The sequence below is a fragment of the Cryptotermes secundus genome, unplaced genomic scaffold, assembly GCF_002891405.2.
Source record: "Cryptotermes secundus unplaced genomic scaffold, Csec_1.0 scaffold58, whole genome shotgun sequence".
Classification (NCBI taxonomy): domain Eukaryota; kingdom Metazoa; phylum Arthropoda; class Insecta; order Blattodea; family Kalotermitidae; genus Cryptotermes; species Cryptotermes secundus.
Window position 1 is genome coordinate 51244 of NW_019734309.1, and position 25048 is coordinate 76291.

General features: G+C 39.4%; 3 protein-coding genes across 10 annotated transcripts in view; 2 read left to right on the forward strand and 1 right to left on the reverse strand.

The window, feature by feature from the left end:
• LOC111868400 (serine/threonine-protein kinase Genghis Khan) overlaps nucleotides 1–11426 on the forward strand; it is a gene marked incomplete at its 5' end in the record, with an annotated part of 60061 nt that extends 48635 nt beyond the window's left edge. The window contains 4 exon segments of the mRNA XM_033753031.1: nucleotides 1202–1276; nucleotides 4965–5073; nucleotides 7494–7660; nucleotides 9147–11426. Of these exon segments, the coding sequence (XP_033608922.1) occupies nucleotides 1202–1276; nucleotides 4965–5073; nucleotides 7494–7660; nucleotides 9147–9263 (468 nt within the window).
• A 3136-nt stretch (nucleotides 11427–14562) lies between these two features.
• On the reverse strand, nucleotides 14563–21004 carry LOC111868403. Its single transcript, XM_023859007.2, has 3 exons — nucleotides 20430–21004; nucleotides 19586–19883; nucleotides 14563–15080 (listed from the first exon to the last, which is right to left on the reverse strand). Exons 1-3 carry the CDS (start codon nucleotides 20497–20499, stop codon nucleotides 15026–15028), a joined length of 423 nt encoding a protein of 140 aa, XP_023714775.2. The 5' UTR covers nucleotides 20500–21004; the 3' UTR covers nucleotides 14563–15025.
• Nucleotides 21005–22329: 1325 nt separating this feature from the next.
• Nucleotides 22330–25048, forward strand: part of LOC111868406 (zinc finger protein 345) — a 16074-nt gene continuing 13355 nt past the window's right edge. For 2 of the 8 annotated variants that reach the window (XM_033753032.1, XM_033753033.1), the window contains exons 1-2: nucleotides 22410–22448; nucleotides 23338–23437. In XM_033753032.1, the coding sequence (XP_033608923.1) occupies nucleotides 22438–22448; nucleotides 23338–23437 (111 nt within the window). In that variant the 5' untranslated portion in view covers nucleotides 22410–22437. Of the gene's footprint in view, nucleotides 22558–23337; nucleotides 23438–25048 lie in introns of all 8 variants that reach the window. The other 6 variants (XM_033753039.1, XM_033753034.1, XM_033753037.1 and 3 more) reach the window with 6 other exon arrangements.

Below are 25048 nucleotides of genomic sequence, written 5' to 3' on the forward strand. Positions count from 1 at the left end.
ACCACAAAGGTCAGCGAAAAGCCATCACCTCAGAACTGCTGCAGAGATATTGACACGAAGGTGATGATTGTTTGCTCTGTATTGTGACAGGTGACGAAAGCTGGTTTCACCATTTTGAGCCTGAAACGAAACGGCAGAGTATGAATGGCACCATTTGCATTCTCCATCAAAAACGAAGGCAAAGACAGTGCTATCAGATGTGAAGGTGATGGGCACAGTCTTCTGGGATGCAGAGGAGTTTATTCTGGCCAAATTCCTGGAACCTGGGCAAACCATCAGTGCTGCTTGTTATGTCCAGATGCTGCACAAGCTCCGTCATGCATTGCGCAATAAATGTCCGGGATGAAGCATCATCATCCTGCATGACAACGCTCGCCCCCATGCTGCTCGCGTCACATTGGAAGCAATTGCAGAGATGGGGTGGAAAGTTCTTCCACACCCCTCCTATAGCCCTGATCTGGCACCCTCCGACTACGATCCTTGGGATTTGTGAAGGATCAGCTGCGTGGACAACGATTTGAGACAAGGGAGGCAATTCAGAAAACAGTGCGTCAGTGTCTTCGGATGGTTGGAACGGAATTTTACAGAAGGGGAATTTTCAAACGCTGGGAGAAATGTGTACAGAGGAGTGGTGGTTATGTGGAAAAATAAAAAAAGGTCTGTAGATTGAGATGGTGTATATGGTTTGTCAATAATAAAGCATGTTACTTTACAAAAAATTGTTGCTCATGACTTTCAGTACGACCCTCATAATTTGATTTGGACTCATGTAGTAGTTGTAGAGATGAAACGTGGACAGAAATGGATTGGTGTGGTCTACTTATTTCCATTCATTTTACGCTTGTCATCCATAAAATGTGTAATAAATATATATTAATTTGGATAAGAAATCTACAGGTGACCAAGACTAAAATAGTAGAGGATACTTAGTGAAAGTTGGTTTCCATTTATTTTGAAAGGATACCTGAGAGAGTATTATTTTCAAATATAACATTACCTTAAATTGTTGCTATGTACTCAGTTTTAAACATAAGGGATGATTTTTTTTTTTTGCAAAATGTATAGACATTATTGTAATCTTCTTACTTAAGAGATTTCGCCACTAAATAAAAAAAAATGTTTTGTTATTTCCGATTTTAATGAAAAGGCTGCATCAGTGAAGATTTTATACTTCTAAGAGGTCTGTTATAAAAATTTTCAGGATGTTACATTGAATGGAACTAATGTTACTCCCACATCAACATTTTGCATGGCGGCAATGTTGGAATTGTTCAAGGTAGGAATTTAAAATGTGATGTTGGAGTGACATTCAGTAGCATGACTATGTGCTGAGTTTGACACTGAAAATCACCCGCTCTCTTTAACCTTTATCTGCCGTACGTCACATCATTGTGACGGCGCATGTGCGCGGTCCAGATGGCTCAGCGTTGCACTTCGTGACACTAATATGTAGTATTTATTGTAATTGTTGCCCTAATTGAGTGACTACGTATTGTACAAGAAGTGACACATGAAGGACTGCATATGAAAATGAGATTTGATATCCCTGTTTCAGAATCTCAGGGTAAATGTTTGTGTGGGGGGAGGGGCATCATAGGCATGATGCACACATGCAGATGACATGCATGGCTTTGTAGGATTGTTTTTGTTTTGGAAACTGGCCAGGTGTGAAGAGAACAAAATCAGTAACTAACTGACCTTAGAGGTTGTTACCCTGTGTTTTGTAAGTCTAACCAAATATTGTTGTGTTCAGGTATGGGGGCATGCTTAGTTCATTTCATCCAAAACGATAACATGTGTTTCTGTAATGTGTTGTTGGACAAGAAATTATGACACTAATTTATATGTGAAATTGTTTGCTAAAGAAATGATTGTACAGTTGCATTAGGCAAAATTATTGTGTCTGTGTTTAAAAGAAGTAACCTGGAGCTCTACCGACTCAAGCTTTGCTGCTGGTACGAGAGGCCTTTGTGGTAGAAAATGTGGCATATGCTGCCTTGAGGTTAGCACATTTGTAAACCTTTTGTATTTTGTCACTAGCTAAGTACCTGGTCAGGACTGTTGATGGAGAACTCTCACGCATGTTACGTTATGACACTGTCAGTAGCTTAAGTATATGGCACTGAATGGCAACAAGACTGAGAAGTAATGAATTAGAAAGGATTTGATAGGAAATGCTTGTGCCCTAACAAAGGCACTATCTTGGCAGTTGTCTGGAAGGACTAAGGGAACTATGAGATTCTCTCCATAATATTTCCATGCATGATGGCTCTGTCTTCAGTCAGTCAGTTGGGGAAATTGCTGCTCACACTCAGCAGCAAAGTCATTTTTGGTTTTGGGTCACATAAAGACGCATGATGAAAGATTTGTTCATTCCAAGACATTTGTGTGTTTTGAAATGTGGCCTCCTCCTGGTTGAGAGGAGTCTGATGATTACTACTACTGTCGACTATCTGAAAAACGCTCCTTGGCTTCAGGTTGGGTGATTTGCTGCAGCACAGTCATTTTTGGTTCTGAGTCCTGCAGGAGTCATGACCATAATTTATAGCCACCCAACTCTGGGAGTTGCTGACTGGCTTTGGGCCTTGCTTTGCTTATATAGTTTCATCAGGGATGGATTAGGAAACGCCTCCAACTGTCCCACTGCTGCTGGGTGTGTATGTGTTGCCATGGAAATGTGTTTGGACAAGCTGTTGTGTAGCAATGGATGCCTCTGTGATACTTCTTTGACACCAGAATTCTGACCGTTATGCATCATGTTAGAGTATGTCAAAAATATGATATAGTAACTTTGTGATCATGATGTAAAAAGAAACATCACAGCGGTGATGCAGCCCTTAAGATGTTGGGACACATTACAGTCTGGGGTATTGAGGGTGGTGTTAAGTAAGTAAGAAGAAAGTAAAGCTATCCCTGTAACAGGCCGTGAAGGCCCATAGGGTTGTGAGACGTTGAGGCTCCCCCATCTTCTAGACAGTCGGCTCACAGATGGTGATGAGGCTGTCAGCCTTACATGCTGGCTGCCCTTAACCCCAGAAAGATTCCTGGTACTCATTTCTGTTAGAGGCTGAATCAAGCCCAGGGCCATAATGCAACTGGAAGGATTAGGTCAATTGTAAAATCCAGTCACCTCATCGGGAATCGAACCCACAACCTTCCAGCTTGTAGCATAGTGCCTTAACCAACTGTGCTACCGTGTGTCCCTGTTAAGTGAATATGGGTAAAAACAAAAATAAACCTGTATGAGCGTATGCTTCCACTGGTGGGAGTTGTGTGGATCTGGTGAGTCACTGCAGCAGAAGTCAGGATAGAGTGTGAGATGGCATGTCTCTTCTAACAGTTAGTGGTGTTTATTGATGTCTCTGTTGGCCTTCTACTAACCCATGCATTACAGTGACTTTTACTTCTACTTATTTTGTGAACACGGTTAAATAAAATCACTAAGTAATGTTAGACATGCAACACATGTTTCAATCTCAAGAGAATTTTTGAGAAAAATACACAGCAAGAACAGCGGTCTGAGGTTCTCAAAGCTGTGACATGAATGCCTCCTCCAGGATGTGACGCTGTGTAGCTCAGTGGAAGTTTACCAGTCTTAGGGGGAATTTACTACCTCCATTTGGCTTACTCTTTCTTCCACCCTGAAGATTGAGACAATACTTTCATCTGAAACGTTAGTGAACTTCTACCAGAGTACATGGCGTCACATGCACCATCACAATAATCTTAAATGTAACATTTTTGTATTTATTGGCTGTATTTGTAAATACTTTCCAGAGAACTTTGATACATTATTTTTCGTTTTCATGTCTAAAGTGGATTTTAAATCATCAATAATATATGAAAATAAGTGAAACCTCATTAATTCAGATTTCTAATTCAGAATTTTCGATAATTCAGGCATCTGTTTTTGTGGGACTTGATCAGTTTTGTAAATTCTAACTCACAGTACAACAGATATTACATAATGCTGAGGGAAATGGGGCAAGATGTAGTGAAAGGACAGTGCAGACCAAAATAAGTTCAGTTCTAAACACGATCTCAGTAATACCAAATTTGTAGCCTACATAAATTGCTTTTAAGACACATGTTAAAACTGACATTTTTATATTTTATGACAAGTAAAATTATTTTGTGATATGCAGTCTAAGTTTCAAAATAAAGCTGTATCACCTAAAAAGACATGTGAAGTCCATTTTATAACTTCCCTGAACATATTCTTAGTAGCTCTTCCACAATTCAGACTTTCTCTAATCGGGACAAGGCTCTGCTCCCAATTAGTCTGAATTAGTGAAGTTGTACTGCAGTAACAGTTGTGTTTGCTATTGAATATTTGAACATACAATTTATCTGTATGTGCCTTTATGAAATAAAGTAAATGTATATTAATTTCATATTTATGTTTGAGGGGCACATGGTAGCATAGTTAGTTGAGGCACTGTGCTACAAGCCAGAAGGTTGTGGGTTCTAATCCCGACGAGGTCATTCAATTTTTCAATTGACCTAATCCTACCAGCAGCACTATGACCCTGGGGTTGACCCAGTCTCTAACAGAAATGAGTGCCAGGAATATTCCTGGCTACCTGCATGTAAGGCTGACAGTCTCACTGCCATCTGTGAGCCGGTTGCCTAGAAAATGTGGGAGCCTCAATGTCTCTCAACCCTATGGGCCTCCATGGCCTGTTACAAGGATAGCCTTACCTTTTATTTATGTTGGAAGATAGAGACATATGAATGTTCCTGTCTTCTGGGATGTGTTGACATGTAGTCTGGTGGATGGGTATCAACATTATTCATCTAGCATGAGGATGGAAGCAGCAGGCTTCTCTGAAACATTTACAGCCTTCCAACAGACTGTACGCTGTCACATACCAAAAGACCATAATCTTCATGCTGACTGCCCTGAGAACCTCAGATCTCTACATCAGAATTTGAAGAGTGTCATGTTGTTTGGTTTGTTCCAGTTGTTTCATCCACCCAGAATGGCTCATCCTCTGCCGCGACACCCATCTCACTCTGAGCAGCGCCGGGTGTCCAGCCATGTGCAGCGTACCAGCTACACAGGGCACAATGGTATGTCCTGACACATCTTGTCATTTGGTTTGTCCAGTATTGTCCAGAAGACATGTTTTCTGAATGTGTCACAAGGACTTTTCATCCACATTTCAGAGGTGCCCAGTTTGAATCTCTCAACTGGGACTCTAGCTATCCTGTTTGAGGCTTTCTGTGGTTTTTCTCATCCCTTCCAGGGTAGTGTCTTTGCAGTTCATTATCACAATTCCGTACAGCCTGAGCTGCTGACACCATTGTTAAATAAATCAGACTGTGGTCTTCTGAGTTGTGAACAGTGTAGTCATGTAGGCAGATATCAAATTTCGAGAGGAACTTGCTTCCTCAATCTTCAGGTTTGATGTAGGGTTAGTTATTCCCACGCTATATATGTCTGGAGTGGATATAAAGTTACGTGGTGTCACAAGTGTGACAGATAGAGGTCAACATTCACAACCAGTTGAGACAGAGTATCATATTGTCGCATGTTTGCTAGGCAACACGACAAGAAATTGTGTGGGTTTCGGATTTGAACGAATATTTATTGGACAGTCACCTTTACACTCACACTTATAGTTATTCACAACTTAAAACGTCTTCTAGTCTGTTCTCTTGCCGAATACCAACTCTACTCTTTTAAAGTCAAATACAGACTGAACTCTTCTCTGTGGATTCATAACTCGCACTCCGACCCAATAGGGAATACCATGTCGAAGGGTTAACCTCGCCCGCTGCTATCGAAACACTGCTTCAAACAGTTTGTGTGCAATGGAGGAAACTCCACTGTTAGGAATTGCTAGCGTTCTGATTCCTAGCCGCTGTCTAGGAAATCAACTCTGATCTCACTTATTCTGGCTTTCTGGTGGCACGCCACACTATGTTATCCAGAAGTAACTATCAGCATAGGCTGCACCATAGCTTAAGCGGTGAGTCGCTGGCTTCCCACCACAGCGGCCTGGGTTTGATCCTGGGTCTGGTCAAGTGGGATTTGTGGTGGACAAAGTGGCACTGGGGCAGGTTTTCTCTGAGTGCTTCAGTTTCCCCTGCCAATCTTCATTCCACCAATTTCTCCATCATCATAATCACCTGGGGCAGGCTACAATAGGCCAATCATTGGCTGCCGTGCCGAGTGTACCAAGTTGGACTCCACCCTGCACTAAGCGAATTAATTAAAAAACTATCAGCATCAGAACATTATTTCTACTTTGCCTTAGTTTTTTCTCTTTTGTCAGTTAAACTTAAACCTTAGATTCTTATCAGAACCTTCGTTAACCTTTATGGGTCATGCATTGTAGTATTGTAACTTCATGTGTATGTCATTCATCTGACTGAACATTGAATTTTCTTAGTCCTGATATTATGGCCTCTGAGATAAAATCCATCTGCCAGCCATGGAGTACCAAGAGATCCCATACTTCCAGGTCACAAATTGTTAATCGTGAGTTAAAATCTGGTTGCCAATGTTGAAATACTTGGGTATTTAGTATCTTCTATTCCAAGTCGATAGAGTTTACTAATAGCCATAGGTTTGTCAGTTGCTGGTGTTGAGCCTTTGAAACAGATAGGATGTGCTCCATAATGTAGTACACAGAATTTCCTGTGGTGCTGTTTGCAAGTTCGTTGAGCTGGCTTAGAAATAGGAACAATGAATAGCAAAATTAGTGAAAATCCTCCATATTGAACTACAGTTTATTATGTGAAATGGAAAAGTTCCTGTATGATCTTAAGCAACAGAGGCTGAAAATCAGAATTCCTTGACTTTTGGTGGAAGTGTGTCATGTCAGGTTTTAATAAAATGTGTCTGTTGATATAAGCGCTGATGCTAGGTTACTGACAGATGGAAGATGCAACTTCCACATGAGGCATTCTTTTTATTTTTGTAACATCCAAAAATTACACAGTTTTCTGCTAATGGTAAATACTAGATCTCACTGAGAAGCTAATGGTCACTCACCTACACAGAAACCCCCTCCCAAGTTCAGTACCATGTTTACAAGAGCCTGCCAGTGGTTACTGTCATCAGCCAGGCAAATCCAGCACACACCATCCGACCATATTTGTGTAGGTTCCAATTTAATATTATTCTTCTCTTTACACCAAGGTCTTCCAAGAGATCTTTCCCATCTGGCTTTCCAACCAAATTCTGATCTTTCCCATGTGTGTTACATGTCCTCCTCATCTTATTCTCCTTGATTTGATCAACCTCATAATATTGGCTGGAGGGTGCACATTATGAAGCTTCTTACTGTGCATGTTGTCTCTTTCGTGTCCTTAGTCTGTGGGGCATTCCCATTGGATAGCACCATGCTCTGTCCACATATCCCAGCTGCAACACATATATTATCCAATTCCTCATTTGCCTTGGCAGCTGCACTGTTTTTTTAAATATCGTGACAACTGGACTCTTACAGTACCATTTATGATGTATATATACATTCTTTTAGGATCTGCTACTTCTCGCCGTTCAGCTGCACCGCCACGGCCTGCCGTCACTCCTCCTTCACTCCCGAGATCTCCAGATGCCCCATCAGGAGACCCTGAAACTTCTGGGTCCCATCATCATCCGCCATTAAGTTTGGGCAGTGTGCCGTCACTACATGAAGCATGCAAGGTGAGAGGCCATTGTTTTTATTTCTTCCATGTTCCCTCCTTTTGTGTGACATCTTTCCTAATGTGTTGTTCCCATCTTGATCTTGAACTTCCTTGTGGGCATTTCTGTTGTTCAGAACCTTCCTTGGGGTTGTATCTTTTTCTGTTCTTAAAAAGTGCTCATATCATCTTATTCTCTTATTCATAATTTTCTCTTCTGTTGTCTTTATCTTTGAGGTTTATTTTACTTTTTGTTTGTTTCTGTTCTCTTTCGGTTTCTCCTTCAGCACTTCTTACAACTCTTGTCTCAGCTGCTGATTCTGTCTTCACTGGTGTACATGTTAATGTGGGACTCTAGTTCAGTGTTTAATTCATGGATGTTTCCTGTTTTTGGAATTTCTCATTCCCTAACTAAGTGGTAAAATTTTCCTGCATCTGTTATTCATTCTATAATTGCTTCTTATACTGTTTCATCAGGAGTGGGGATAGCACAGTTGGTATAGCAGCTGGCTGTGGGCTGGATGACTGAGGGGTCTGAGTTCAAGTCCTGGTAGACGCAACATTTTCCTACATGTTGTACAGACAGGTGCTGGGGCCCATCTGGTCTCCTCTTCAGTGGGTATGGGGGTAAAACAGCCAGGGCGAGAAGCTGACCACGCACCTCCAGCTAGTGCCAAAGTCAAAATGTGGATCAGTACATCCACACTCCCATACACCTTCATGGCCTACCACTAATTAATTAAGCACAGGCCAACTTCACCTTTACTCTTTCATATGTCATTGTTTTACTTTAAATTCTCCATTTACTTTTGTTGATAATTCTCTCTTCGTCATATATTCTATCCTTGGCTTATTTTTATGAAGATGAATTTACGTAAAGTGGCAGTTAATCCATAATCATAACAAACTCTGAAAACAGTAAGGAATTTTGCATCAAAAAGCCTTTCGTTCAGTACCCATATACTAATGTCTGTGTGACCATATTTTTTGGTTGGGTTTGAGGTCCTCATAATTGTAATTGAAGAGGCTGTAACACTCGGCTTGCTGGCTTCTTGCTGGGCTCACTGTTTGACCCTGAAGATGGAAGCAGTATGCCCCTCCATAACATCAGGCTGTCTCAGAACACTGTCCCTTCTGTAATTTTTGGTATTGGTCTTGTACTGTTGCTTTTCTTACCATCTCCATCATGCTGAACAACATTATATTTGTCAAAGGGGAAGGAATGTAGCCCATTACTATTTGACCTCTGGTTTTACAACTGTGTCATTGATAATAGTAATCACTTGTATCATGCTGTTTTTCAGAAACATCTACCGCAGTTTCTTGTCTGAGATCTGAGGATGTCACAGCATTGTATATTAAGACTGCAGTCACATTCCACATGTTCGTAATCTTAATATTCACTGCCATGAGAACTGCACACCTCAGACCTTTCAAAAACCTGATGAAGACTTTCCTTATTGAAGAAAGTTTGTCATCTCATTTTCTGCGATGAACTCTCATTTCAGGATCAGGGTGTGGGCGGTGGCAGTCCGCGACATTCAATAGCTTCCAATAACAGCAGTAATCCAAGTACACCTCCAAGTCCTGGACATGATCATGGTTCTTCTAGTTATGACAGTTAGACAATCACACTATTGTAATTGGCAATAAATTTGCTCATTTGCATGTTGCTGAGATCAACCAGCCATTTTCTCATGTTGTCAGTAGTCATAGTAAGATTATGGGAGAGGTATGACATGTATGTAAAGGTTTGTGATGATGGTTATTAAACTGACACGTGTTTGACATTCTCCATCTTCTCAATTTGGTTAAAGAAAGATATTTCGGGAGCTGACTCAGTCATCAGTCATCAGGTAAAGTATGAAACCAAATCTGTTTGGATAGGTATTATCTTTGTCTAACGGACCTAACAGAGTAGGTTTCATACTTTCTTACCTGATGATGGAATCAGTACCAGCTTCTTAAGTATTCTTTTTTCAGCCAAAAATGAGACACTGGAAAGTACAATGAACTGGGTGATTCACTCATAGGAGAGACCCTGATATAATAATTATAAATTGCACAACAGTTTACTGATGAAAATGAAACTGTGCATTCTGTGTAGATGTGGAGATAATTCGGTTACAGAAGATGTTAAAATTGATGTTGCACTGCCTGCAGACAGATTGACACTTTATATTCTTAAAAGTTGCAGCCAGCATGGCAGCAGTGTTTGAAGCTGTTTTGTTGCTAATGAAGTGATACAAACCATGCAGGAAAGCACTGCATCAGATGTGCCAAGTTTTGTTTTATTAGTAAATTACTGGATGATTTGTAATTATTAAATTGGGGCCTCTTCTGACTGAATTCAGTTTACAAGAGAAGTACGGTTTGATACATTAGTTGGGGAAGGAGGATGTAAGCTAGTTCATAACCTGTTGTACAAGTTTTATAAGTATTTGCAAAAACAAGTATGGGAAGAAGTGAATGCTTAATTTCAGTAGTTCCAAAATTTAATTTCCTTCAGAAGGTCGTGTAAGTCAGTAGTTATATGCAAGGGATTTAGAATGTGTGATAAAACTTCAAAAAATATCTGTCTCAAGATAGAAATATATGGAAAGAAGATCATATCTCCACCACAACCTGCAATGTGGCATCATGTATCAGCATTATCTGCTTGATGTCCCATACATCTTCGTTGGTTACAGCATTGTCTCAATGGAGTGACTAAATGACAAACATCATTAGTGTTTTCATGCAGGATGCTTCGTGCAAATATGGGATCGATTTGAACCATGAATGTAAGAGATCAGAAAAATGATTGCAAGCAGCCTTGCCCAGAAGGTCACAAACTCTTTGTGTTTGTTAACATAAACTGTACATACTCAGTATTTTAATTCACATTTTACTGTCTTGTAACAACAATGTGGTATTGCTTATTTTCAATATTTATTGTGATGACTCCCACATGATAAAAGTACTTAAAACTAACTTATGGTTACATAGCTGCATAAATTTCAGTGGTCTACTAAATATGATGGTCGAGTCTGGTGGAATTTATTTGCTTGCTGAGGTATGTTTCCTTTTTAGTTATTTAATTCCTATCAAGTACAAGATAAAATGGAGGTATCCATTTCAAAAGGATTAAAAAATATAATTGCCAAGCAATTATTTTAATTTAATATATTTGTGAAAAAGTTTCTTTAATACCTCCTCACTTGAGCGTAAATGAAATGACATTTTACTTGCGATCATCGTGACCTTGATGGGAGACGATTTAAAAACACTGAATGCTATATTGTACATTATATTTATTAATAACATAGTTATGTGAGTAGCAAATAGTTCAAAATTAAGGTATCATCCATGCCAGACATCTGGAGATGAAGTAGTTAGTGCCAGTCGTTCAAAGCTCTGTTGCATTTAGATGTCTGATGTGGGGTCCCTGTATTGTATGATTTGTCTTTAACAGTCTTAGTTTCTCAGCTTCCATCATTGTAAATTGATGACAGGTTTTCAGCATGGTGAACAAGACAGCAGTATGACATACAAACAGTATAGGATTTATTAATGTGCCTGAACTCTGAAAATCTTTTTTGTACTTTTGTTAGTCTGTTTCTCTGTCATGTCTCTGTCTGTATTCAGGTATTATTATTATTTCTGTGTTTTTTTCCCCCCTTACGAAATTTGTACACTGACATTATTCATAACTTGAGAGTGGCTTAAACCGTCTCTGTGATCTAGTGGTCAGTGCTCCTGGCTACAGATCCAGAGGTCCATGTTCAATTCCCGGCACTACCACATTTTTTCTGAGAAGTGGTGGGTCTGGAACGGGGTCCACTCAGCCTCGTGATGATAATTGAGGAGCTATTTCAAGGAAATAGCAGCTCCAGTCTAGAACACCGAAATTAACGGCCGTGGGGATTCGTTGTGCTGACCAAGTGACACCCTCTGTCCGCAAAAGTAGGCACTAAACTTCGCCGACAAGCGGCGGTCGATCACTCATCGGTATAGTTCGCTTGCAGACTAAAATCACGGAGTTTTGAGAGTGGCTTATATCAAGGTGCTAATTTATATTTGCCTTTATAATGTAACACTTTAATTTAGGGTAATACAACTATAGAAAGTCACTTAATGTAATGTATTATAGGGGAACTGAAAGTAAAACAAGTGACAGAAGGAAGGCAACAGTTTATTTACTTTGACTCGCCACTCTCAAGGTACACACAACAGACATGAAATATGATGATGCTCGGCCAAATGTTTTATGGGGCTGGAGGGGTGTTGGGGGGATCATGTACCATCAAAAACAAGTGACTACTCTTTTGTGATAAAATATGAAGTCACTGCAGTGGTTTGCCAGACATCGCCAACCAAGCTACAGGGGACCCAGTAAATGTCATTCTATTTCGTGTCTGTTACATAGACCAATTACAGTGTGAAAAATGCCTGTGACTCTTCTATAAGTATATTTGCATTTTGTTAACGTGGATTAATTTATTTCTGTTTTATTTGTATTTAAGTTTTAATTTATCATGTTATTTGCATTTTTTAATGTATTCACATGGCTGCAATGGTAGATCATGAAATTATCGAACATTCAAGTTTTATACAAACATTCATCCCTATACTTGAGTCACTGAAAGAGTGAACACAGGTAATTGGAGTGATGCTGCCTGCTCTCCCTCCTTACCTTCATTGGACACTTCCACTCCATCAACTTGAGTGGCAGAATGAAAATGCCGAAAGAGAGCATGCAGACAGTAGTTCAAGAAGACACACAGTAAAGTTGTTGCTGGGCCGACAGGTAGGGAGAGACTCTGTGTTCATTCTTTCCCTGACCCAGCTAGTTATATTCCCCTTTCATTCTCAGTCTGAAAGTCAGTGTGGTATGCACATCATGCCTATGAAGATTTTAATATATAGCATAATAAAAGATCTAAAATATAGGTTGAAAGATTTAATAGTGAAACAGAATTTTCTTTACGGAGTTTTGTTTTAAATGGTTTATTTCTATAAATATATACAAAATACAGCTAACTATTAATGGTCAGTAATTAATTATAAATACAAGAGAGGGAACTTCAGGTTTTGTACTATAAAAAGTAAAACCCTCTTTTTGACACCATACAGCTGTGTGGAAAGGGTTTGGGGGATATTGAAATGAAAATCATGTGATGGGGTACTGATTCCTGTACTATGTGATCACACTCCGATGTTTTGGGTTTCTGAATTATGTGTAGTTTGATATCTCTAAAAGAAGAAATAACATTCCAGTGCATTGTGAGACTTCAGGATCCCATGGCTGTGGCTACAAAAATTGCTGTGTTCTGGGATGTGATGTATGTTTTCGTAGACAGGTAACAGTGTTTTGCAAGAACCTCAAGCCTACATTTTCAGGGTAGAAGAGTAAGTGATGTACAGAAGGGAGGGCTGGAGGTAGCTGTGAGTAAACTAATGGGAGTCCAGATCCTTTGGAGGTCCACAGGAACCTCATACACTGCTCACATTGGTTTGCTCGTGAGGCCAGTCACTCCCAAGGCAGTTTGCTTTATGATGACTCAGTATCTGGATTGAGCAGCAATGAATGGGGCAAATGATGAATTGCACAGGATTCGGAAGGAAGGGGATAGATTATTGATTGAGATACTATCCTGGCATTATTCAAGGCACTGAGGAAAACACAAAAAACCTGTCAGGATAGTCAGTGCCTCAGCCGAGATTTAAACCAATCGCTTCCTGAATCTCGAGGGCACTATTGCTACGTCAAACCATTTGGTTCCAATCCTTATGCTCCCTTCTGTATGTCATTGACAATTTTTTCAGCCTTCTACTCTGAGGATAGAGGCAGCGGGTTCCTCAAAAATGCTGTTACCTGTCTGTTAATTACATGGTATCGCATCGTAGCAGAGCTTGAGAGTACGGTCACTTGATTATGTATGCAGCAAACACAGTGTTCAGTGGCGCTCTCTTTGTGGTTCCTGGTTGTCACTACTGTTTCATGCCCCTCCTCCACTGCCACACAACGTTTCAGTCTCACAGGGACCGTCATCAGGTGTATGTCGTTGCACATGAAGTGTTTCAATGTGGGCACACTGACCATGCACTACACACAAAACCCATTATTTTTGTGCTCAAAATTTAAAACATTAAAAATTAAAGGGTCATGTGTTGTGGTGTCTACTTTAATGTTGTATACTTGTTTTCTGATGGTGTGCACCCATATACATCTTGGTATATTGGGGGAGTTAACCCAGGAATCGCACGGATAGCTCCACTGAAGTTGTGTTTATGTACATTATATCAAGTAATAAAGTAGTGTAGCAGGATGCTTTTAAAATACAACATTATGAGAGTACAATAAAACTTCACTGTGGTATGTTTCAAAGGATCTTGGAATACTTTGACATATATATGAAAACAGGTTATATAGGATGGATGATAAGTGCACACAGGTGAATAATGACCACTACACATTAAACATCCACCCTATTAATGACCCAGTACAATAACTGTAGTTGCAGCATCCTGTTGTGTCATATTAGGTTCAGTCTCTCAAATCTTTTCATCCAATGACAGCATGTCGAGCATTATTTATCAAAATAAGTACAATGTTGATTTATTTTAGCAGCTCATTACTGCCACCATAGAATTGTAGTAGAACAGTGTGTAACACTCAAGCAGATGTTTGTTTGTGGAACGTGTTTTTTCCCATCCACGTTGCGCATTTAATATTAAAATGTATAAGAACTTATTCAGTAGACATGATGCAACAGTGGAACTGGTAGCAACAAATTACAATATTATATTTAAGCATCCTGTTGCACTTTATATGATATAACTCCATCTTAAGTGCAAACTATATTTATAGGTCTTTCGTCTTGTTCTTCTCTATGCACTACATGTTTCGGCCCCAAACAGCCAAACCTGATGATGGCCATTTGGGGCCGAAACATGTAGTGTATAGAGAAGAAGATGAAAAACCTATAAATATAGTTTGCACTTAGGACGGAGTCATAAGCTACAAATTAGGTTGAAAATGCATTGTTGCCATCAGTCTACTGATATATAAACTACACAACTCCCACAGTACATAAAAATCCATGCTCCAAGTGGGCTTTGAACCCAAGATCCCAGTGATCAAGCAGTAAACGATAGTACATAACTTTATATCCTGCAGACACTGTATCATCAGCTGCTTGTACACCCAGGATGTTTTGCTTCCAATTGATCATTCACAACTTTGGCAGTGGGCTACATTGATTGACAGTTCCTCAGCCAACCTTAGGTGATGACTACACAATCTTTCTTCAACTTCTGCTGCCATCTCTTGGTATGTTAACAAATATATAGCAGTTTGCTTGAGGTAAAAATGTCTGTAGATACCTAAGGTATATCTTTCCCTTCATATCCTGTTATAAATTGTGTCGTTTTGGGATGAAGCTTTTGGGGGTTGGGCGCTGAAATAGAGCAACAGCACCCAGTACCAGCATGTTGATTCTAATAATTTCATATTTTATGGCAGTATCTTTATAAAATAATTTCATATGTTGAGCAATACTGGATAGTTAACACTGGGTCCATTGCAGTATACGCTTCAGGAGTACCAGAATTTGACTCCTTGGTGCTACTCCCCAGTATCCTGCTTGGATTACTGTTCATGTAATGTGTTATACAAAAACATTCTAAGTACACAAATCTGCTCCCACCCCTGATAATTACTATTAATTTAAATTTATATCTGCTTTTGGCTCCTGCTTTCTTACCCTCCTTGCCCTTTGTATGCCCCTTTCCTACCATTGTCCCTCCTAGTGCCTAGTTCTGCATCAGTGTTCATATTCAGAATTTCCATTTGTACACACCACTACACAGATGCCACAAGACTGTATCAAACAGACATTTCATCAAAGACAACAAAGTCTCAAAGCACTTAACTGATGATCTATCCCAGAAGATAGGGCTCTTGATTAGGAATCTGTTGTACAGAATAAATCAACATCACCACACTGACAAGACAGCACAATAGAAATCTGCCTATGTCCAACTTTGGTTTTGAGAATATTAAAAATATGAAATGCTTTATGTTTACAATTAAATTTGATTTAAATGACAGATAGTTTAAGTATAAATTACATGAAGTATTGTTTAATACTGGTTGCTCCTTAAGGTGGCCAGTAGAAAGATAACTTTGACCCTGTGCTTAATTAAGAATTGCACCATAAAGACATGTGGGAGTGGGGGTATGGCTCCACCATTCTTGGTCTTAGCACAAGATGGAGGCTGTGTGGACCCCAGACCCAGTCCAGACAATGTGGAGATGAGAAAAATCTCTGGCCTCTGCTGGGAATTGAACCCCAGTCATCCCACCTATCACTATACTGACTTTGAAGATGCCCAATAGAGGCTGAAACATGTGAGGCTTTATGATTATTTAATTAAACAAACTGACAGATTTGGTTGCAGTTCTATTCTTACCCCTGTTCATTGTTTCTTCTAACTACCATTTTGCATCATACTCTACCTTTCCCTCGTAACTCTTTATATACCTCTTCTTCACAGTTGCTCATTTAACTATTATAAAATTATCTATCTATGGCTCTACACCCCTTCTGTTCAATCTAGGCCAATTTTTCAGTTTATTAATCATATACACAGTCGGTAGGACTCCTTGGATGGGAGATCAGCCTATCACAAGTCCACTACCTATATACAGAACAACACAAACATCCACACCTTGAGTGGGATTCGAACCCATGATTCCAGTTTTCGAGCAGGCAAAGACAGTTCATGCCTCAGACCATACAGCCACTGTGATCGGCTGTTATGAAATTATACATGTATACCACAATATTAGATGCAAAAAGTGGATGGAGCCAACATTCTAAAACTTATTTGTTAAATGTTAGTCTCTGAACAGTTACTTTCCATGTTTCTTGTGTGCCTAAAATATATGATAATAATGAGCCGCTCAGACATGTAACCACTGTAATTGTTTTGGTAACTGCCGTTGCAGAAAGATGAACATAGTTAAAAGAACTGAATGTAAGAAAGTTTGTACAACAGAGAGAAACCATTTCATTAGCAATAACTTCAAACACTGAAAGACCCACAATTCCATCCATTTTTAACTGTTTGAAGATTTTTTTAGAAAGCCCGTGCCTCCAGCTATGTTAAAATGGGAGCAAGTCCCAACTCATGCAGACTTTTTGTAATCTTGCATGTTCTTTACAAAGTAAAAATTGGTGCCTAATGTGGAAGGCAGATATGTGTTGAACATAAAATTAGGGCTTCAACTATTTGTATATATATTTTTTTTAACATTCAATATGGGAGGCATCCACTGAAAGTTATTAGGCCCTGCTGACTTTCACCAATAGTGATCATCAAAATGCCTGGTCATAAATGGACTTTTCCTGCATCCAATAATCATTCACACGTTCTGTTAAACTTTAATTTGCAAGACTTTCACTCAAAAGTCGCTAACAGTGTTTCACAGTGTATTGTATTTCATAAACTGTTTCTACTTTTTTTATGCTGTATGGGGAACTTCCAGTAAATGCTGTTAGAGGTAAATGTAAAGTTGTCCCTGTACATAACTACTTAGCACTATGCCATGATGGCATATGGGGGTGTAAATGTATAGATCCACGTTTTCGTGATCTTGGCACTAGCTGGAGGTGAATGGTCAGCTTCACCCCTTGGGAAAAAGCCCATGGTACCCATTGGATAGGAGGCTGGGTGGGCCCCAGAACCAGTCTGGACGACATGGAGAAAATTCTTGACCTTACCGGACTCAAAACTCTGACCCCTCAGTCATCCAGCCCATAGCCAGTTGCTATTCCGGCTCCTTAAAAAGTTGTTAGATCAATTCTTAAATAAACATGGTTTTATAAGGCCATAAATGGACTTTCCTGATCATGTTTGTTCCAGAAACCATTTCACAGATTTTGCCGACATTTGGTGTGGGAGACTTCACATCTTTGTACTTCATTATCCCCAATTCCTCAATTTGTAAAAATGCTGTTGGTAATTTTGTGTGCTATATTACTGAACCCACGTGCATAAAATAAAGTACACTCCTTAATCCAGAAACCATAGAGGAGCACAAGGCTACAAGTTAATGACAAGATGAAATGCATGATACTGATGTTTGGACAGAGCAACTGACTGTGGTATAGATGATGTTAATTGACAGTGGATGAAGGGCACTTGGGACAGTGTTGCACTCAAAATATTACATTTACAAAGAGGAGAAGAAACATGTTTAAAAGTTTGACCTGCGTGGCCTTGTGGATCTGGCATCAAGGCCATGCAGGTCCATGCCTGACTTGCATCATAGCCCTGAAGCTTCTGGGTTAATGCCCTCCAATTAACCTTGCCTTTCTCCCCCCCCCCCACAATATTCTATACCTGCCAGCCAGCCCATCTCCACAGACCCTTCCCCTCTCCTCTCCCTTTTCTTCCTGCTCTTATACAGCTCGGTTCATTTGACTTGACATTAGTCTGTCATGCTGGTTCATCACTCCTGGATTTTCTTTTTTCGTCTACCCTGAAGGTGGAAGCGATACATTCCTCCAAAACATCAGTTAACAAAATATCTACACGGCGCCACATCCCAGAAGATGGCTTTCTTCAGGACCAGAATTATTATTTTCCATTGTAGAAGATAAATGCATGAAATTAAAAAAAATACAAATATGCATTGTTGGACGAACATACTCACGTAAGATGACGTGAACAACTAAATAATCTGAAAGAGGTAACTATTTAAATCATCCAAACTATCCCTTGTATGCCACTCTGGGAGGAGACCGTCCATATAGGAATTAAATCAAAATCCGGTAATGGGTGGAGAGATGTTACAGGATTGTCTCGTGGATTCTGGAATGGATAGAAACAGATGGAGAGGAACATAAAAGGAAACAAGCAATACATGTTTATAGGATAACACCTACATAATACTTGTACAACAAAATTAAGTCTTGGAGATTAAAAATGTTCAAGTCACACCATACTGTTTGCTCGCTGTGTTGCGGTTTCTGCCAGTACATTCTTACAACACTGTGTTTTACCATACATGGAAAATTAAAATTTAATTGAGTGTATGAAGATTTCTAATGTGGTAAGTTGTATCTGGGATCTCAAAGTAAATGCCATTCACATGGAATCCAATGGCAATGACACCAGATTTAAGAACTTATGATAAAATTTATCTTGCAACACATCCTTACTTAAAAGTAAAGTATACATTTGAAGTTGCTTCAGCAATACCCAGTGTTACTAAGCCAGCATTACCGCTGCTAGTCATAACCTGACCTGACATCTCTCTTCCCAAGTCACAAGGCTACAGTTGGCAGTGTGTTGTGACTTCATTTTTTGTCAAAATTGTTCAGAAATTAAAATCTGAACATTAATAAACATCTGGGAATCCATTCTGGAGATCACTGGTCTAACAGACAGGTAATTAAAGGCAATTAGAATAACAATAACATATTCTGGTTATTGATAAATGGTAATAATCAACATTCAACAGTATTACCACCCACTATCACATTTAAAATGGCTTCAGTGCACAGACTTAAAGCTTATCAATCATTTTGTGGGAAAACCCTTACAAGCTTTTATGTATTACCTAAATAAGAAAAAATGTGTTCATCACAATAAATACATAAAGGTTATAAATCACTATTCAATAAGTTTAATTATACTAAAGACTATCTAATTCTTGTACATCAACATATCAGAGGTCTTGGGGGCACTTGTTGATGGATTGAGATGTAAGAACCGATTATGGCTGTGGCCAAAGTGTTGGTGAAACTCACTGTAATGCAACAGTTTTAGAACCCCGAGGACTGGTGTAACAGTTTGAAGTTAGTTCTGATGATAATGTACAGTTGATTCTAAAGAGAAGAAATCTGCACTGGACCAATATAAGAGCTGTAATCAGAGCAGAAATGATACTAACCTCATTGCTAGTAGACTGGTGATTCTCAGTTTCTTCAGTGGTGGTGCTGAAAAATAGTTCATCAGATAACAGCCAATTTCTGTGGAAACAGAAGCTTGCTCGAATGCTGCCACAGGACTGTTTCTATCCTCTGTTCCATTGGCAACACCATAACTGTCCCTCAGTATGCTGGTAATTTGTAATGCAGGTGCCTGCACATATGACAATTGCTGGCCATCCATCAAGGTTACATAGTCCCAATTTTGTGGAGCGCTGACATGATTCATGGACTGGTGTGAACATCCTCCTTTGCCAACATCTGCAAACAATAAAAGAATGCTTCCATCAGCCCTCTTATTTCAAAACCTAGACCTAGGTGGTATGGAAAATTACCAGTCTGCTTAGTTAAGGCTAAATAATACAAGAGACAATTTTACCCAAAATACAAAGCAGTGAGTGTCAATAAAAATTAATTCTCAGCTTTGACAATTGTTTCTTAGTTTACATAGTACATATAGTGTTGAACTGGAAGTCAAATGGAAACTATAAATTGGAAAGGATCTGCAAGGATGTCATTAGGGTACATGTAAGGAACTATCTTGGCGTTTGCTTGCAGGACTGAGGAAAATCATGGAAGGATCTTGTTCAGGAGAAGACTCCTTCAGGATGAGAATCAAACTTGGGACTTCTTGAATAGGAACTATGTGTTGCATATCTTAATACATACACAGATCACATAATAATAGGAAATCATCTAAGGTCACTGAGGCTGCATTATGGTAAACCTTATACAATCTCAATATTATCAAATAATGTGTTATTAAATTAGCATAAATCAATCAGGAATTAGATGGGCGTTAGGTACCTTCAAACCATTTAAGTCTGCAGGAACAGATTGGATTGTACCGGCACTTCTGCAGCAAGGGGCGGAACATTTAGTCCCACACCTATGCCGCATATTCAGAGCCTGCATGGCACATGGGTTTATCCCTAGGGCCTGGAGGCAAATCAAAGTGACATTTATACCAAAGCCCAGGAAACTTGATTATACCGAGGCTAAGGCTTATCGTCTTATCAGCCTGTCGTCTTTCCTTTTGAAAACGATGGAGAAAGTAGTAGACACATTAGGGACGGTGCATTGAAGATTCATTCTCTGCACCAAAACCAACATGCTTACCAAATAGGTAAATCTACCGAAACTGAATTGCATAATGCAGTAACACGCATAGAGAATGCTACTGAACACAAGGATATTGCCCTTGGAGCATTCCTTGACAAAGAGGGAGCCTTTGACAGAACCTCCTTTGATACAATAAAACATGCTGCTGAAAGGCATGGCATTGAGCCTGCAATATGCAGATGGATCTGTGCCATGCTGGAAAGCAGGAATATAAGTGCTACATCGTCTGGAGAGACCCTGGGAGCATCTGAGGGGAGAGGGTGTCCGCAGGGGGGCATTCTATCCCCTCTCTTGTGGAGCCTGGTCATGGATGATCTTCTTTGGGAGCTCAACAGTACAGGCTAATTCACAATAGTATATGCTGATGATATAGCAATCCTAATTAATGGGAAATTCCCGCACACTATATCAGAGGTTTTACAAACAGCCATGTATACAGTTCAACAGTGGTGCTAAAGGACAAACTTGTCTATCAATCCAAACAAGACGGTGATTGTACCCTTTACCAGGAAGAGGGATATATAGGGGCTCAAAGAACCAATCCTCTTCAGTAAAGTGACCCGCCTATCCAGTGAAGTCAAGTACCTTGGATTAACATTAGACAAGGGGCTGACATGGAAACAACAGCTGGATAAGGCTATTAATAAGGCCTATAAAGCCTTCTGGACATGAAGAGGCATGTTTGGGAAGACTTGGGGACTGACACCAAGGGTGGTATATTGGATATACACTGCAGTGGTAAGACCCATAATCACCTATGCTGCTGCTATATGGTGGCTAGAGTCAAACTCAAAACAAGTCAGGCAGAACTTAGCAAACTGCAAAGGATGGCCTGCTTGGGAATTACAAGAGCAATGAGAACAGATCCAACAACTGCAATGGAAATCCTACTAGGTCTCCCTCCACAGCATCTGCAGATGGAAGCAGAGGCCAAGTTAGGAAATTACAGATTACGTTGCAATGATCAATGTAAAGAAAGGACAGGTGCACCCAATGTTTCATTTTCCCTTGTATTCTCATCTTACGCCGTCTGAACCACCACCCTATCATTACAGGAACAATATTATTATCTGACATTCTAGAAGAGATGTGCACGAAATTGACGGAAAAACACACCCACTTAAGATGTTGTGAGCAACTAATCGAACGTAAGTTTCCTCAGTGTGCGCCTGGTAATTTGGAAACCAGTTGCCTGCTTGAAAACGTGGTTTCGTTGCGGTTGCCAGTTACTTTGAAGTGCGCCCGGCGTAATAACTTTGAAAGACCATTCTGACACGGATTATACGTGTTCAAGGGCTTAACGAGGTAGTTTTTGGACAATGCACGGATCAACAACGGCTCACATGGATTCTGGGATTGGTAATTACCACCTCTCTCACCACAGTAATCGAGTATGCCCTTCGCAAATGTTTATGATTAGGTCAAGAACATAATTAATTCCAACAGTCGTAATATAAAATAAACCATTCTGCTATTCAGTTTGGAGCAATTGTTTCCATTATCCATTGAGAGAAAGTGCAAACGCCTGGCATAACAGTTTGACATCTAGCACATCTAGCACTACTGCCCGCCACTGACCAACACGACTTCGAATGCAGTGATGGCAGTGATGCCACGGTTCCGTGTGGCTACTGTGATATCTGTGCATGGTGTTAGAAAGTTGGTCTGTAATAGATCGTAATAGATGTAGGTTATGTGTATGAGGTATAGAGCCGTGTAGAGGGTGTAGAGTTAGCTGTTTCACCTTTGTAGATCAAAAAACATAAATGTTCTCTTAGTTTTCTGGTATATTAAAAAGAAACATTATTTTTATGTGAGCTTTAAGAAATTTAAGACTTGTTTTAGGATAAAATTTCTTTTATTTTAAATTTGTTAAAACAATTATTAAGTCTTCACAGGCATCGTTGATGAAAATTTAAACTCTCAACCCAAAGCATTTGTGTCCATACCAAGGAAAAAAAAATACCGATTTATTACAGATTGTAATTACAGGAATTTCTTAACCTTGTGAAATACCTGAGTGTTTCAAAACATTTTCAGTTTGTTTTTAGTAGCTTCTCTGGACGTTTTTTCCTCTAATGAATGTATGGAAATTTTGTCTTCGGCTCCCACCTCTCACCTTGATGCCCAAAGTGCTGTAAAACGGCTGTGGCTGTTAGAATCAGTTGTGACTTCATGACTTACTGTGTTTGTTACAAAGTGCTGTAGTGACATTTTTGTATTTGTTAAGAAATTTATTTTTAAACTCAGTGTATTACAGAATATTTTTCCTAGCTTCTGGAAGCAGGTTGTAGATATTCCAAGTTTTCAGAAAAACCAAAAATTCCTCTTCCTAATACTTTTTCAAAGTTATTTAATTTACCATACATAGCCACATTTCTCACATCTTTAAATCTGTGTGTAACTCTTTTGAACTTGGTTTTGCCAAATTTAAATGAGCTGTTGCTAATTTATTCATATTCCTTATTTCATTACCCCTTTAATTTGTTCACAAGGACAAACTAACTATTTATTTTTACTCCAGTAATGCTTTCTATGTCACTGCACATTAACTGGTTGGCCATAAACTTAATATTTATGTTTTACCTCACAGTTACTTGAAAGGGTGTTGCAGTTATGTAACAAACAGTCTTGCATATATATTTCTGGCATGGTCTTGTCACCTATATTGTAAAATTGGGCAAACCTCAAAGGTCAGTCTTGGGGACCATTGCTTTTTAGTATTTCATTAATGATTTATGTTATGTAATTGCTCAGGATAGGGAGCAGTGGAGGGCTCTTGTGAACACAGTAACATAGGGAGAAGTTCCATAAAATGCTGGGAAGTTCTTGAGTAGCACCACAGTTGGTGGCTTCTCAAGAAGGGCTCAGCTCCATGAATGAGTTAGAGTGAGAGTGATATAATTAATCATTCACACTGTCTTCCCTTTGCTGACAACTTGGAAGCTTATCAAACTAATAAATTAAATGAAAAGTGTATTTTTTAGTATAAAAACGCATGCAAACACAATATGGATCCATGTTGAATGATGATGCAATTCAAGAACTAGCACCAGTATTCTTGTACAGCTGAAGACCCAAGAAAAGGGTTGAAACATGTAGCATTACCACAACAGCTAATAAAACAAATGTTGACATAGCAGTGTCTATTTTGTGTTTTTCAGAATTATTGTTGTGTAGACTGTCCCGTTATATATCTTTCATGGATCTATACATACTCCCACCCCCATACATCTTCATGGCATAGTGCTTAATTAGTTCAGCACAGGGACAACTTTACTTTTTTTTAACTTATGAGGTATATGAGATCACCTTGCTGTCTGTCACCTTCATTTTCTATGTGGTCCACATCGTAACAAAGGAAGATTAGGTGATTGGTTCTTTCCAGAACTTGTTAGTTTTGCAGACATTGATTGCACATATGATTGGTGAAAAGAGTTGCAGCTCTTTGCCACAGTAGGTTTTTGAAAATATTTCATATCATTTTGATAATCTATGAGAATGAAATTTACAGACACTGCATATCAGGTGTCAACACTTTATTTTTAATAAATGTTTGCGCCATAGCTCAAGCGGTTAGTCGCTGGCTTCCCACTGTGGTGGCTCAGGTTCGATCCTGGGTCTGGTCAAGTGGGATTTGTGGTGGACAAAGTGGCGCTGGGGCAGGTTATCTCCGGGTAGTTCGGTTTCCCCTGCCAATCTTCATTCTACCAATTGCTCCACAATCACCCCACTAGCAATAAAAAAAAGTGCAGTGGCGTAAAATGTCCTACCATCAGATCAAGAAACATTTCCTGCTTGGAACATACGTAACTTTATGTTCAGTTGCTCCATTGGGCGCTGCCTTTCAGCTGGATGTATTGCTGCTGCTAATGCATTTTTGTAAATTGAGAGATATTTTTAGGTATTTGTTTTAAAATTGATTAACTTTAAACAATTCAGACTTTTTTATTTGTTTTTTTTTGTCTGTGTGTTTGTTTTTGCTGTCATTTTGCCTTCATGCAAACTCTGTAATTGGCCCATTGCTGTTTAATTCAGCTTGTATATAATTAAGTGATTGATTTACTGTTAGTTGTAGTATTACTACTACAACATGGCGTTGAGGAGAATATTTGGACCGAGGAGAGATGAAGTGACAGGAGGTTGGAGAAAACTGCATAATGAGGAGCTTCATAACTTGTACTCTTCTCCAAGTATAATTAGAATGAGCAAATCAAGGAGGATGAGGTGGGCAGGGCATGTAGCACGAATGGGGGAGACGAGGAATGTATATAGGATATTGGTGGGAAAGCCAGAAGGAAAGA